General features: G+C 41.7%; 1 protein-coding gene across 1 annotated transcript; it reads right to left on the bottom strand.

Moving 5' to 3' along the window:
- Positions 1–8,923: 8,923 nt before the first annotated feature.
- Positions 8,924–11,035, bottom strand: rpl19 (ribosomal protein L19). Its single transcript, XM_031867875.1, has 6 exons — positions 11,011–11,035; positions 10,525–10,631; positions 10,037–10,159; positions 9,772–9,892; positions 9,295–9,405; positions 8,924–9,121 (listed from the first exon to the last, which is right to left on the bottom strand). The coding sequence occupies exons 1-6, from the start codon at positions 11,013–11,015 to the stop codon at positions 8,998–9,000; spliced, it is 591 nt and encodes a 196-aa protein (XP_031723735.1). The 5' UTR covers positions 11,016–11,035; the 3' UTR covers positions 8,924–8,997.
- Positions 11,036–14,399: the final 3,364 nt, after the last annotated feature.

Here is a 14,399-nt window from a genome sequence, read left to right on the forward strand (position 1 = left end):
TACGGTGTCCTCTCTCTATCTGGAACAGTTTCGATTTATTTTTTGATTATATCAGAGAGCAACTGGACCGCTGCAGCTAAATAGTGTTTGTTGTTTTATGTGCACCTCTAGAGCGCAGCTTAACATACTGTTCATTGGAACTAATTTTTAAATCATACTCATTGTACATCCCCAAACCGTGACAATGTGTAACGTACAATTCCTGCGAATATGGACACAGGAGATACAGCTTGCATGGACAATCGTTTGCAATTCTGTCAACCTGTTTTGTTGTTGTACAAATAGTTAATGAAATAACAAATTCAAAGTTTGTCCTTTTCTCTTACCTGAATTTTTGGTAATTGTCCTCCTGCTTCTTCCAGGTTTTAGAGTAACGCTCTATTACTTTGTTGATGACCTCCCTGTGACACACACACACACACACACACACACACACACACAATCAAGTGTGTAAACCATGTCAAGCTGACATGTCTTAATATGATGAAGGCATAAACACAAATGTCAGTGATGGTGTTTGCTCTCACCTGCAGCCTTTACAAAGGTCAGAAGGCTGAGGGGTACTTTTCTTTTGAGGAGACGGCCTTTGAGGTTCCACATTACTGTGGCACAAACAAGAAAGACACAGGACAGGCGAGTCAAATGCTGATGTCAGAGATTAAAATAAAGATGTATCATTTGTTCCGTATCCGTATTCATTACATGACGCCATCAGTCAACACCTTATTGATCTTCAAAGAGGGATTTATAAGCTCAAGTGTTTCAGCATGGAGTTTTCTATGTATGAAATTCTAACTTCAATAAACACTGAAGCAAATAGAATAATCATACCAAGTTCTGCATTCAGAGATTTTCCATTGACATGGAAAGACAAACCATTGTACAAACTCGCCTTTACTGCTTAGCTACGCTTCAGCAGGAGACATGTGCCTCCTCCTGTATGTGTCTTGCAATGTCTGTGGTCTGTGGGAGGATATGTGTTGCTTGTAGTTCTGTATCCTCTTCTCTTCCTGTTAATACGTTTTAGAAAAGGTTCTAAGCTAACGAAATAAAATCTCTGGAATAATCCAGTTTCATTTCAGGTGGTGGGGTTGCTTCTCATATGTCAATTTCAAATAATCATTAGGTTTCAGTGTGAGGGTGTCTGCCATTGCTGTTTGCAAAAAAAAAAAACTGCCTTTGAAAGGGAAATGAACCTGTCTGGTATTTCATATTGAAGAAATGACGCTTTTCAAATGAACTTTCCAAATTTCTCTAGTATATTCACTCTTAGATTTCTTAGCATTGTGAGATAAATCATGACATTGAAGCACAGATACACGTCAGAGTCATTTCACACAAATCTTCAATCCTTTGTGTCTTTTGACTTTTGACTTTTGAAAACTAGCCAAAGTGAAAGTTAAAATCTATAAAATGCTTCTATTTCTGCCCTATATCATTACACCACCCAGGATAAAACCCCACAACAGCATGCTTCTTTATCTTGTCTCCACTGCACGTCCAGCACCCAAATACAAAAGTCAAAAGGATTCAAGAAAGTGCTGTGTGGTTGGGAGAGGCAGCTACACACTTACTTGTTGTCGACCATGTACCAGATGAGAGTGGTCAGCAGACTCCCCAAAAAGAAGAGAGTGATCACCAAAGAGAATAATGACTGTAAGAGCTGTCCCATCATGCCTCTCACCTCCTGCTAACTTCACCCGGAGGCCCCCTCACCTTGTGTCTTGCTCTCTGCTTGCTCAACACTCACCCGTCATCTGCTTTCTGTCACCCTCCCTCTGTTTCAGATTTCCTCCCTACCCTTCGGCTCAACACACCGTCTGTGTTCTCTCTCTCTCTGTCTCTCTCTCTCTCTCTCTCTCTCTCTCTCTCTCTCTCTCTCTCTCTCTCTCTCTCTCTCTCTCTCTCTCTCTCTCTCTCTCTCTCTCTCTCTCTCTCTCTCTCTCTGTCTCTCTCTCTCTGTCTCTCTCTCTCTCTCTCTCTCTCTCTCTCTGTTGTGTTAATCTTTTGCCTCTCTGCTTTCCTGTATTTTCTTTTACCTAACTGATCCCTCCTCCTCTTCCTAATCTGTTAGGTTTGACTCAGTGTTTCTCTACCTCCTTTGGTGAGTGAGAGCATGCCTCCTCAGTTATTAGCCTGTCTTCTTTAGCTGCCTCTTGTTCAGGCAAGTTCTCCGTCTTCTGTGCAACTCTACTTGTTCTTTCTTGTACTCCTGTTTGTGTCCAGGTCATGTGAGACAAATCTGGTCTTTTGTTGCTCCACCACATCCTTCTTTAATCCTTGTCACGTCTCTTTGATCCACTCGTCTTCTTTCCTCTTTTTCTACAAACTCGCAACCCTACTTTCCACTGTTGTCCCAAAGCTCCTTCTGTTCTCCGCCCCCACCACAGAGCCCCAGCCTTTCCTCTCTGCTTTCCCCTCCCTCCTCCGGCCATCCTCCGCCCACATCCCATAGCCCCCTCTCCCTGTTGCACAAAAAGGAGGTAGTAACATGAGTGCCCAGTACTGAATTAGCCTACAGTTTGCCCCTTGACTAGTGTGTGTGTGTGTGTGTGTGTGTGTGTGTGTGTGTGTGTGTGTGTGTGTGTCAGGAAGCACGTACAAAACCAATGAGGGGCAAAGAATGCAAGGGGCAGAGGCTTCCCATCCAATCGGAGTGACCCCAAAAACTCTTACCGACACACACAAGTGTCTTTTATTCCAATGTTAATCGTTGCCAACTGTATCGCCTGATATCCTCTTGCCAAAAAAAGTGAGTGTTTCTCAGTGCGGGAGGTGGTGGGAGGGAGGTGGAGGGTAGGGGGCCAAGGAAGGGAAGTCTCCTCTCAGCTGATGTGGGAAATTACTTCTAAAATGGCAGCACTGCCGGCTGTATCAACAGGGTAACTATCGTAACATGCCGGCGGAAGTGAGAGAAGCAGAGAGTCAGAGAGAGTCAGATGGAGAGACAAAAAGCAGAAAGAGGGGGAGTTGATGCCCAGAGGAGACATTCGTTGTTTTGCTTTCATTTGGGAGCTCTGCGTTGCTAGCCATGTGATGGAAGGGGAATAAAATCTAGGAGGTAAAACTCCACACTGTGCTTCATGCAATAAAGTAATAATGGCTAGTTACATGCTGGGTAAGCTGCTGTGCCACACCTCATATAAATCCAAAACAAAAGAGCTCTTGGAAAGTTTTTATTTTGGCAGACATCGGGGTTTGCAGGAAACTTGTGATTGAGGCTGCTCTGCTGCGAGCAGACGGAAGGAGTAATCAATAAAGAAGGTTGAACATCTAACAAAATCAGCCTAATAGTACCAACGAGACAGAGCGTTGTTAAGGAAAGTAAAAGCTACACTTAACCTGCTCTTTACCTCGAACACACATTGCGTAATGGTTCCTTGAATGATGAGCAGATCTGGCAACTCCAGAGAGCAGCTTGGCCTCTCATGTTGAATGAGTGACGTGTTTGCGGTACAGAGGTCCCCTGTCATAGTGAGCAAAAATCATGTCCAACATGACTGTACCATCTGTGTTTTGCAAATGTTCGGACATCAAGGATGATTGTAAATGTTTATTGTCAAATTCAATCTTTCAGTCCGCGCAAACATTTTCTATAAACCACTCTTAGAAATGAAGGTGCTAACTGGAACCATATAAGGTTCATGGGGAGAACCTTTTGGGTTTGTGGTATAATTTTATAAAGGTTTCATCTGAAACCTTTTCAGCGGACTATACCTTGAGCTAAACATTACGTTTTATACCTATTTCATCAATGAATGGTTCCACCCAGAACGGTCTCTGGAGGTTCTGTTCAGACACTCATGCCCTTGTAAGGACATTATTATGTACCCACTCTGATAACTTTGCTGTTAATTATTCCATATTTTTAAGGTTGAATCACAAACTCATCCTTGTGAGACTGCTGAAGGGCCCGGGCTGATGTGGTGTAGCGCAACCCACAACAATCATGGTTAAAAGTATGTTTTGGGGAGGTTTGGAGTGGAAGGATATTAAAACCCATGCTTTCTTCCAGAAATGGTTCTTTGAATGAAAAGGGTTCTTAATGGACCGTTAGTCTTGCATCAGACCCTTGAAGCACCCTTTCTTCAAAAACGGGTTCTTCAGAAGCAAACGGTTCTGGGTAGAACCTCAGCCCTTCAGGAAGAACCCTTTTGGAAGTCTTTTTTTATGAATCCAGATCTATATCAGGTCTGTATACAGGTCACCAGCATGTCCTGTATTCTGACCAGACAAGAGATAACAAACTCACTCTTGAGAGGGAGGCCTCCTGGAGAAAATACACACATCCAGGGCCTTTCATGCATCATGAGACACTCGCAGGAATGTGGAGAGAAAAGTGTGAGAAAATAGCTTTTCTCCAGCATAGAAGCTCCACGACAATAACAGGGCTACAAGAAGAAACCCCAGATGAACTGCAGCGTATCACAGAAGAAGTACAGCAACAAACACCTTGTTTCTCTGGCGGTTCGTTAAATCAAATATCCAGACCTCTCATCTGGTTTCCCCTCATCACAGGCCATCCTGATGCCTACAACCCACAACAGTCAGTCATTAGCCTATTACAGACAATGCAATTTCCATCCAAAGACTCCACGAGCTATTTAACCACATTAAACCCAAAGAAGTGATTCGTCAAGCTGACATGTATAACCTTGTAACACAGGAGGTTTCTCAACGATGTGCAGCTTGTGTGTGCCTGTAAGCCTCTTTTACTCAGCATGGATGAATCATACTGGAATTATCATCTCAATGATGGATTATGGTGTAATTAGGAGCTAACTTTTTGTGATTCACCTGTGAGTCAGCAGAGAGAAGGGTTGGGGCAACGTTGGCAAACTTTTGCATGTTCTGTTTGTGCACAGATGCATTACAAATTGGCAGAAAATGTTTGTTTGCTACACAGTAAACAGTGAAGTTTCAAGTTTTGAATTCCGTCTTTGAATTGCTCATGTGTGTGTGTGTGTGTGGGGGGGGGGGGGTGCAGCTGCTCTGATAAGGAAGACATGCTTCGGGGTGGCAGGCAATCTTGGAGAAGCAGTGGGCAAGAAGCTGCAGGGGAAGCATAGTACCTATACTCTAAAGAGCCCATGTGACATCATCACAAGGCAGACTGCTTGTACTGCCTCTTCTGTAACGCAGGTTGCAGAAGAGGCAGTACAAGCAGTAAACCACAAGAGAGACCGGATGTGAACCAGACTCGCCTCCATCTAACTGATGGGGGTTCCCCTGGAAGCACAGCGAGCTGTTGTTTTGTATATATATATATATATATATATATATATATATATATATATACAAAAAGGACAGTTATGCTGGAAAGAACAGAAAACAGAACAAAGTTACCTGACACTGTCATTGTCAACTCTCTGTTTCTTCTTCTACCCTAACAAAGCTCTCAGAGCAGAATAAACACTTTTTCCATCTGAACCAGGCCTGTTGCCTGGAAGTAACTCTACATAAAATGTTGTACAGTGAGTGAAACATGTGTTTCAACAAGTGGAGAAACCTGACATAGGCTGACCACACTGAATTCAAGTGAGACAGACTCTGCTGTATTCTCTCCCAGTGGGAGTGTGACTGTGTGTAAACGTGAAAACAGATGATGGAAGAGGGTCAAAAGTGTACAATGTTTTTGAGTTGGCGAGAGGCTGAGGAATGAAAATACCTCAAGGTCTGCAAATGGATTATAAGATGACCAGCTTTGTGCACTTTAAGTCTTGCCTTTTTATCCCAAAACAAGAGGGGTCAACCAAAATACAGCTTTCTTAAGATGAACCGAAAGGGCAGTACCAAGATGAACTACAATGGCATAAAACCCACTTGTAAATCAATAGCATCAATGTAAATGCACGTCCTCTTTTCACTTATTAACCAACGTATATGCCCGACATATTTGTGTGTCCATTTTAAACAACATCCACAACATAGCTGCCAATCATGTATCCAAACCATTATATGTTGCAATCTTGTTCATGTTCAACATTATTTTCATCTCATTAGCACATCTGATGAGGCTTGGTTGAAAAGCCTCTGGTTCCAGGAGCTCTGAGTCACCTGATGGAGTGATTTTGTTTGCTTTCTCCAGCTGTGGGCCCTCAAATTGTCCCCTTCCGCCTCACTTGCCATGGCTGTGACTGGTGAATGGCTTCACGGGGAGGTGTGATGGAGGAGGCGGGCCTGAGGGGGGCAGTAGTGAGGGTCATGTGGTTGAGGAACAGCTGATGCTGGTGCATTCCAGAGCTGCTTAGCATGAGGCCTGGTACCCTCATGCCTGTTTGAACTACTACCAGCCTGCATGTCTCATAAGCACTCATGACACCAAAACACACAACTGACAAAAGGTGTCAGCACACACACACACACACACACACTGTGTACAAATCTGTAGACCACACTCAGACATACACTCACTTAGAGGAGCACATGCATAATTTACACATCCTGCCATGGCTGTAATGGACAAGAGAGCCCTCCATTTCAACATGTTACAAATGAATCCTTAGTAGTCTGAATGGAGTGGATTATTGCTGATTGTGTGTAATATACAGAAATATGTCAATTGACACATGTTTATGTTTTTTTTCTGTGTGTCTGTTTACATCAGGACATGTAAAGGAACCTCAGAATGTTTTACGTGAACACAGGAAGTGAAAAGTAATTTTCTGCTGCTGCGTCTCAGAGTTTTCTTTAAGGTTCCGTGATACCAAGTTCAGCTGCATTGCACGTGGCAATAACTGGCAGACATTCAGCAGTTAGATGAACAGCTAACCTTGCTAAAGGTAAAAAAAAAAAAAAATAGATCCGTGGAAGAAAACCTCTTGACTGCACGAACCAGCAGCAAAAATACATCGGTGTTGAAATATATTAGATTTTGGGGATCACCACTTTAAGTCTGGTCCAGACAAGATCAAGGCACCATTGCTGTGAAAAGGGACCTTAAAAACATGAATTAACAGATATTTGACTTATTATTTGACTCCCAACAATGTCACAACTCTCATCACACCATTTTTAAGACAACACTCAGGATATCCTTGGCTGATATCTCATACCAACTGCAACCACATGGCAACAAACCTTTAAAATGATTAACTGTATTTACACCTTGTGTATGTCGCCAAATAATTGACAGATTTCGGTTAAGAACATGAAACAGAGGACTCAATATGTTTGATCATCTTAAACATGTGAGCTTGGAGTCTCTGGAGGTCATCACAGTGTCCAGATACGAGGTTAACAAGGGATGTTCATTCCTCAGAGAGCAGGAAATTAAATTAATCAGAATCGGCTTTAAATCAGAGGTCTGATGATTATTTCGTGTGGTCTGATAGAGAAGGCAAAACATGTTACCAGAGGCCATGATACAAAGACAGCGTTCAAACTGAATCTAATATTACAAATTAAAGAAAAATTATGTCCTAAATTCAATTTGCACAGGTTTTTAAGACAGATCCACTTCCAAAAAGTCAGATTTTATTAAATTTATTTTGTCATTATTTCTCAAACATGATCTTTGTTCCAAGAGTTTGTGCACTGCTCGATGGAGTTACAAAGTCATGTTCCATTTGATGCCTTAAATTAACCGAGGTGCTACAGTAGAGCCCAGACTTAAAAGAAGACTTTTATTTTTATGTCTTTCTTTTGAGTTTGCAATGGCAAAGGCATTTTTTTCTGCTTTGACAGCAGCACTCACTTCCACATGTTACCATAGATTAAGTGTGATCATTTTCCTTCTCTTGGAAAATAGTCGTCTGTAATCCCAACTCAAGGTCCACCGACCAGCTGTTCTTTTCCCCTTTCAACCACGAGATGTCAGCTAAGTGGCTGTTTCAGTTCATCCAGAGCAGTGGTGGAAGAAATACTCAGATATTACTGAAGGAAAAGTAGCAATACTACAATAAAATATTGCATTCAAACGTTTATTCAAGTAAATTGACTTTATATGCATTCCGGCTTATTTGTTGATTATATTGTGTATCAATCACCTGAATCTGCTAAGTAACTAGTAACTAAAGGTATCAAATAATATAGTGGAGTAAAAAGAATATTTCCAACTGAGATGTAGTGGAGTAGAAGTATAGTTGGGATAGTTTTGTCAGTTAATGTTTTAAGTGTAGTGTATAAAAACAACCTGAACTTTATGTACACTTGGCTAGAAATAAATCGTCTTTCACGTAAGTCTGCAGCCAGAGCGGATGACGGGATAGAGAATGAGAATTCCAGTAATTCATATTTTCTTGAGTTGCTTTTTTGATAACAAAATGTGAAGTGAAAGGTGTTTGCAAGTGTTGTCCAACACTTGGCAGCTCAAATTATCACCCATCAGCCACATGGTGAGAGCACTGTGCCACAAAGCAGAGATCATACTTTTTGGTCTCCATATACTCATTCCTGTGCAGTGGGACAAAATAAAATCCCAATAGTTGACCACTTCAATCCCAATTTTACTGTTTAATCAGTGAAGCTTTGATGTTGCCTGGGAAATACAAAGTACGTAATAATGATTAATACTGGTCTTCAAATCATTTGGTCAATAAAGCAGCTATAACTGCCATTTTACACTAATGCGTGCCACTGAAAACAATGTTACAATGCTAAAGGGGTCATTGATCGGGCCGAACCTACAGATAATAGTCTATATATCTGCAGTTCTCAGCTTTACAGTTTTATTGTGAGTTTCAGCTCGTTATTATTTTACCCGTCTGGCCCATGAATGTAGTTTGGTTCACTCTCACCACTCCCGGAGAGTTTTCAGCAGTAGCAGACAGACAGTTTCAGTTATAGACTAGATGGTGAGCAAAGTGGAACGTTTAGCAGCTGAAGTTGTCTCATGATCACTAGAGGTGTTGGCCTTCAAGCTACTTTTTATTCACCACTAATCAGGTTTTCACTTCGTGAGGAAAGAAGATAAACAAGGCCGTCAGTGTCTTTATGTACACTTTTATTGTCAGCACTTGACCGGTGGCAGCGCCAGGCAGGATTGACAGAACCAGATTACTTCTTGGTCGTCTCCTCCTCGGACAAGGCCTTCATGAACTCCTCCTTCTTGACCAGGAGACGCTCCTCTCTGCGCTTGCGGGCCTCCTTTGTCTTGGAGCGACGGGCCTCGGCCTGATCACTGTAGGACAGACAAACGGGTGTTAATACAGTGTGTCATCATAAAAGCAAATACAATGCATGTGCACTGGTTTCAAATGCGTCTGACTCCAACACTTTCTCAGGATGAAGACAGTTCAAACTGCCCTTTTCTGAACACGAACAAAACACAACTTAAGATGGGTCCAAACTTACGACAGGAGCTTCTTGCGAGCCTTGTCTGCCTTCAGCTTGTGAATGTGTTCCATAAGGATGCGCTTATTCTTGAACACGTTACCCTTGGCCCTCAGGTAGAGGCTGTGGTACCTGAGAGACAGCGGAGGAAAAAAAAGCATTGAAATAATACCATTTTACACAAAGTGCTTACAATTCAGACGCACCAGACCTGTTAAGTGTGCCAGTGTGTAACAGCAACCTTCACTGAGCTCAAATCATGATTTGAAAATACCTCCAGGAGGTCTGGTTAGTGTAGAATAACCAGTATTAAAAACTGTAAATGTAGTCTACGTGGCCAAATATCACCAGAAAAACTGCTGTATTAAAAACCAAGGCTTAAGTGGAAAAAGCAATTTCAGAAGATTTGAGCTAAAACCAATATTTCAATAAATTGTGCATAAAAACATGCCACAAGCGTAAGAGCAGAAACAACCAGAGAAGATGTCGTGAACCTACATGTGCCTGTCAATCTTCTTGGCCTCCCTGTAGCGACGCAGCAGACGACGCAGGATCCTCATGCGGCGCATCCAGCACAACTTCTCTGGCATACGAGCGTTGGCTGTACCCTTTCTCTTACCTGGGAACAGGGATAAGTAAAGCATGTTAACTCTCCTGCATGTGTTGATCTTAATCATCCAGGTAGCAAGACTCTAATCTAAGCAGCAACATCTTCACACGATAACTTTCCTCTAAGAAGGCAACCGCGGCGGTTTGAACTCACCGACTCCCGTGTGTCTTCCCTTGCGACGTGCCAGTGTGTTTTTGCGGCAGCGGGCGCGGGAGTGGACCGTAACAGGTTTGCGAATGATAAGACCATCCTTCACCAGTTTACGGATCTGCTGACCTGAAGACAGAAGGAGACAAGTGAGCTACAGGGATGCAACGTGGACATCATTACCAAACACTTCAGAAAGCAACATCTATTAACGCAGCTGTCAAAACCTTGCAACATTGCTAAAAGATTACGTTTAAGACCTAATTTCCTTCCTTAAATTTCAACCTGTCATTTGCATTAGTTTCTCATTAGACCCCCAGATTCAGGTACGCATGCATCCGCCTAACAAACTTAGCAGTCGACATGTTTCTCAGCAGCACTTCAAGTGACAAGCTGGTGCAAACAAACATTCCCACACTGAGAGACAAAACTAATCAGGGCTGTCATATCAATATCTCACTAAATGATGAAGACATTGCTCTAACGTTACTCACGGGAGTTGGCGTTGGCGATCTCATTGGTCTCGTTGGGATCCAGCCAGACCTTCTTCTTGCCGCAGCGCAGGACGCTGGAGGCCAGCCTCTTCTGGAGCCTGAGCATGCTGTAGGACGCACACAGCCCAGGTTAAACACCTCACAGTTAAAACGTCCGGCCTCTACTTATATGGGTGTATTAAAACGTAGTGCCACAGGGCTGACACGTGTCATGGTGTTGTTACAATGTGTCAGTAAGCTAAACCACCGTTAGCCGCACAGCTAACGGTCCAACCAGCCGGCTAGACAACATGGCTTCTCCGTCTGCTAAACCGTGTTACACAGAGGCACGTGCAAATATGTGTTGTTGGTTTTGGAATAACGTTTTAACTTCATGTGACGGTTAAGGAGAGACTTGCGTGGTTCATTGAAGAGATATGGGGTTAAAATGTGTGCATTATAACGGTTAAATGATGACTTATATTATGCCATCGACAGTGGTCCTACCTCATGGCTGCTACTTCAGTGGGGAAAGGACGGATTGAGAGCCGGACTGGAATGTACCATTATAGAGGAGAGTCCATCTCTAAACACGAAACAGCTCGGTGTTAGCTCAGACCATACTACACATTATTAATACCACCCATATTTCGAAGTGCTGATATTTGTGTCTAAGTAAAGCTAAAACCGATATAAAATGATACAGACATAAGCAATCTTGAGTTTATTTTAAAAGTGTAAATAGCTGTTCCCCCCTCGTAAGATAATGGTACTAACCAGTGTTTCTACAATGCATTGTGGGTGAGGAAACGTTGGATGCATTCTGCTTTTTAAACACACGGGGGCGGTGTTGAGACCCGGAACGCCACTTATATCAGACTCCAATCAAAAAGTGTTATGTTTATGATTATGTACGTTTTAAAGAATATCTATATTATGTTTAATATATTGCACTTAAACACTGATGACCAATATTTCAAATTATATTGTGAAACGTCTCATTTTACCAGTTTTTATGTGTAATCCTTGATGTAAAGCCTTCAATTCAGCTTCCTACGAAACTATCATAAAACTCACTAAATAATACCAATAGAGGGTATTATTAAAGTGTAATTGTGTGTGTTTGCTTCCTTAAATCAGTAGCCTGGTTAAATATAGCTGCCACTTTTCTATTATTCCCAAAAAGGATTGTTTGAGTGACATATATTCTGCATCACATAGAACCGATGAGACCAGCCTGACCTATGAGTGCTAAATGCCTTCCAGACCGTCATAAAATACAAAATGTATGTCAAATAATGCCCATTGATGCCAAATGTATTTGTGGTTTGTCTTCTGGCTGTTTGTCATTTAAATTATTTATGTATGTTCTCTCTTCACTAGTCAAAAGTAGTGACACTGGGTGCTTCCATCATAACAACATGCTGCTATCCCGAACAACAAAGTGGAGACAAGACAGAAGAAAAGTTTGAGTTCCGGAAATATTGCACATAGCCAAAGTATTTTCATACCATCTAAACTGTAAGTGATGCACTGTGAAATTCAGACGTTTAAGGGTGTGAAAGACACCCATAATAGATAAGGAACCGTTCAAAACAAACAGCATTAAGTTTAGCAACAACTTGATGTCTAAAATATGCAGCTTCAATATGAAGCTTCAGGAAAGTCAAAAAATAACAAATAAATGTGTTAACGTATTAACAGATTAGAAAAATGTAATTTTAAGCTTTGAAGTGGCTTCTGCACACTTACATCATGTTTTTTAAGCTTTAAACTAAATTATTTGACTGTAGTGGGATGAAACAAGTCAATGTAGGTGTCGAGAAAATTAACATTTCTTACCAAATGTTTAAAAACCAGCATTCCGTATGCTGAAAGTAGTCATTTCATGTATTAAATCAGCCCTGAACAATTCACGGCCAATGCTGACATAGAGTCGACCGGTCGGGACTCATCTATGTCATGAACTTTATATTAAACCTCTAATCAGACGTCACTGAGCAACTCATGCCCTCCCCCCCATCCCCTCCTCGGCCTCTTGCCCACTTTTTTTGCGTTTTTTCAAAATGATGCAGTGGATGAAGTGAGGCTCCGACCGGGGGTTGAAGTTACACTTTAAAAAAACGAAGTACAATGAGTGGCTACTTATTAAAAATAGCCCACTGGTACATTATTAGGGTTGCCAGGGCACTATTGCATTCTTGGCTTTCCAGCAGCAGCCCGTCACCATCGCAACGCTGCACGCTCACAGTGTGGGTGCACAAGGAGCACTTGTGTGACTCCCTAACCTCAGGTTACCTCAGAAATACCAGCTGAAATCATCATCTCCAGGGAGAGTACAACCCAAAGTACCGGATATCATCTACCACAGCTTCAACAGACACTGCTCTCCTCTCTGCACACTAATGTGTAGACCTTAAGGGTGCTGGACTACATGCTGGGCTACACTGTCTACTGAGGAGGAGGGTCACTAATGTGTCTGGCCTTTCGTGGTCCTAAACTGTACTTTTCTAAATATCATCATCCTTTTGTTTCGTACCTCTTTAACAATCAATTAACCCATTACAAACCAATAAAACGTCCTCACATAGGCCTTTTCTGTTTTCTGTTTGTTTTTTTGTCTTATATCGTTTTTGATATTATATAAACATGAGGAACTTTTTCATATTCATGTATACATGGACCAAACAATGTCAAGGTTTCTGACAATCTACGTCTTTATTCCTAAACATCTCCGCCACTTGTTTTTCGATGATGACGATCAGGTACCTGAAGAAGGGGGGTTACATCTCAAAGCATCCTAGTTTCTTTTGGATCACTCCGGCAAGAATATTCAGGTTTCTCAAAATAATGATGTTTACACGTGCAACACATAAACTGGATTTTTACTAAGCATGCATGGAAACACGTTCCATATGATGGAGAAACTGCAGTGTCCCCTCAGGTACAAACAGCATCACGTTCTAAGTTTTTGCAAAAAAAAAAGACCCTCCTCAACAGATTTCTAGTGTTTCTTGTTTGCAATCCAACAGCTGATTAGCACTGTCCAGGTCTAGTGCCCAAAACCTCATTCCAATGAGTCATATTAATGAATGAGTGCACAGAGGTGCGCTGTGGCCCAATATCTTTGAAGTTTTTCGAAGATATTCACTATGACACATTTTCATCTTTAAGCACTTCATAAAAAACATTTAGTGTTCACTTGTATTACTTTCATATACAGATTTGTTATATTTTTCTTTATGAATTAACAACTGTAAGCCAGTTAATGAATTATACTTTAATAAACGTAAGTTTTGTCGGTCAAAATGTATTTATTTTCTTCAACTTGTTTACTCAAGAGACAGTAAATGGCATCAAAGTGGCTGAAAGCAGCACTAAGTCCAAGGTCTCTCCTTACCAGTGACTTTGAGCCACTAGTGAAGCCACTCAGTCCTCCAATGACAAGCAGGACGACATTCTAGCGGGGTCAGATGGAAACTGCAATCACATTTGTAGGGTCCTTTAATGCTGAACTCATCAGGGTGTTCATGATGGTGTACCTCTACTGCGGTCCTTCACAAGTGTTGTTCATGAAGTAGACGTCACTCATCACATAATGCCCATCTAGGAGACAAGAACATACAACACAGAGGTGACAATGAATAAAATATTGAGGAATATCTATTGTAGTTTTGACCCTTGTATTTCTTGCTCTCATTCATATTCAGAAACTCAAGTTTATTCTACTGCTGTCGTCACTGCAAGAAGTTACAACAAAAAAAGTATCGGCAAAATGCCAAAGATCACTGTCCAGTTACCTTGAGCAACAACACAGAAGATGAAAAACAAGAGAGCAGCTGAGGACAAACTGAAACTCTGTCCTCCCGCTGCACATTTTGTTCTTGGGGGAAGAT

The sequence above is a fragment of the Anarrhichthys ocellatus genome, unplaced genomic scaffold (genome assembly GCF_004355925.1).
Source record: "Anarrhichthys ocellatus isolate YVR2014 unplaced genomic scaffold, GSC_Weel_1.0 scaffold40, whole genome shotgun sequence".
NCBI classification, from domain to species: Eukaryota; Metazoa; Chordata; class Actinopteri; order Perciformes; family Anarhichadidae; genus Anarrhichthys; species Anarrhichthys ocellatus.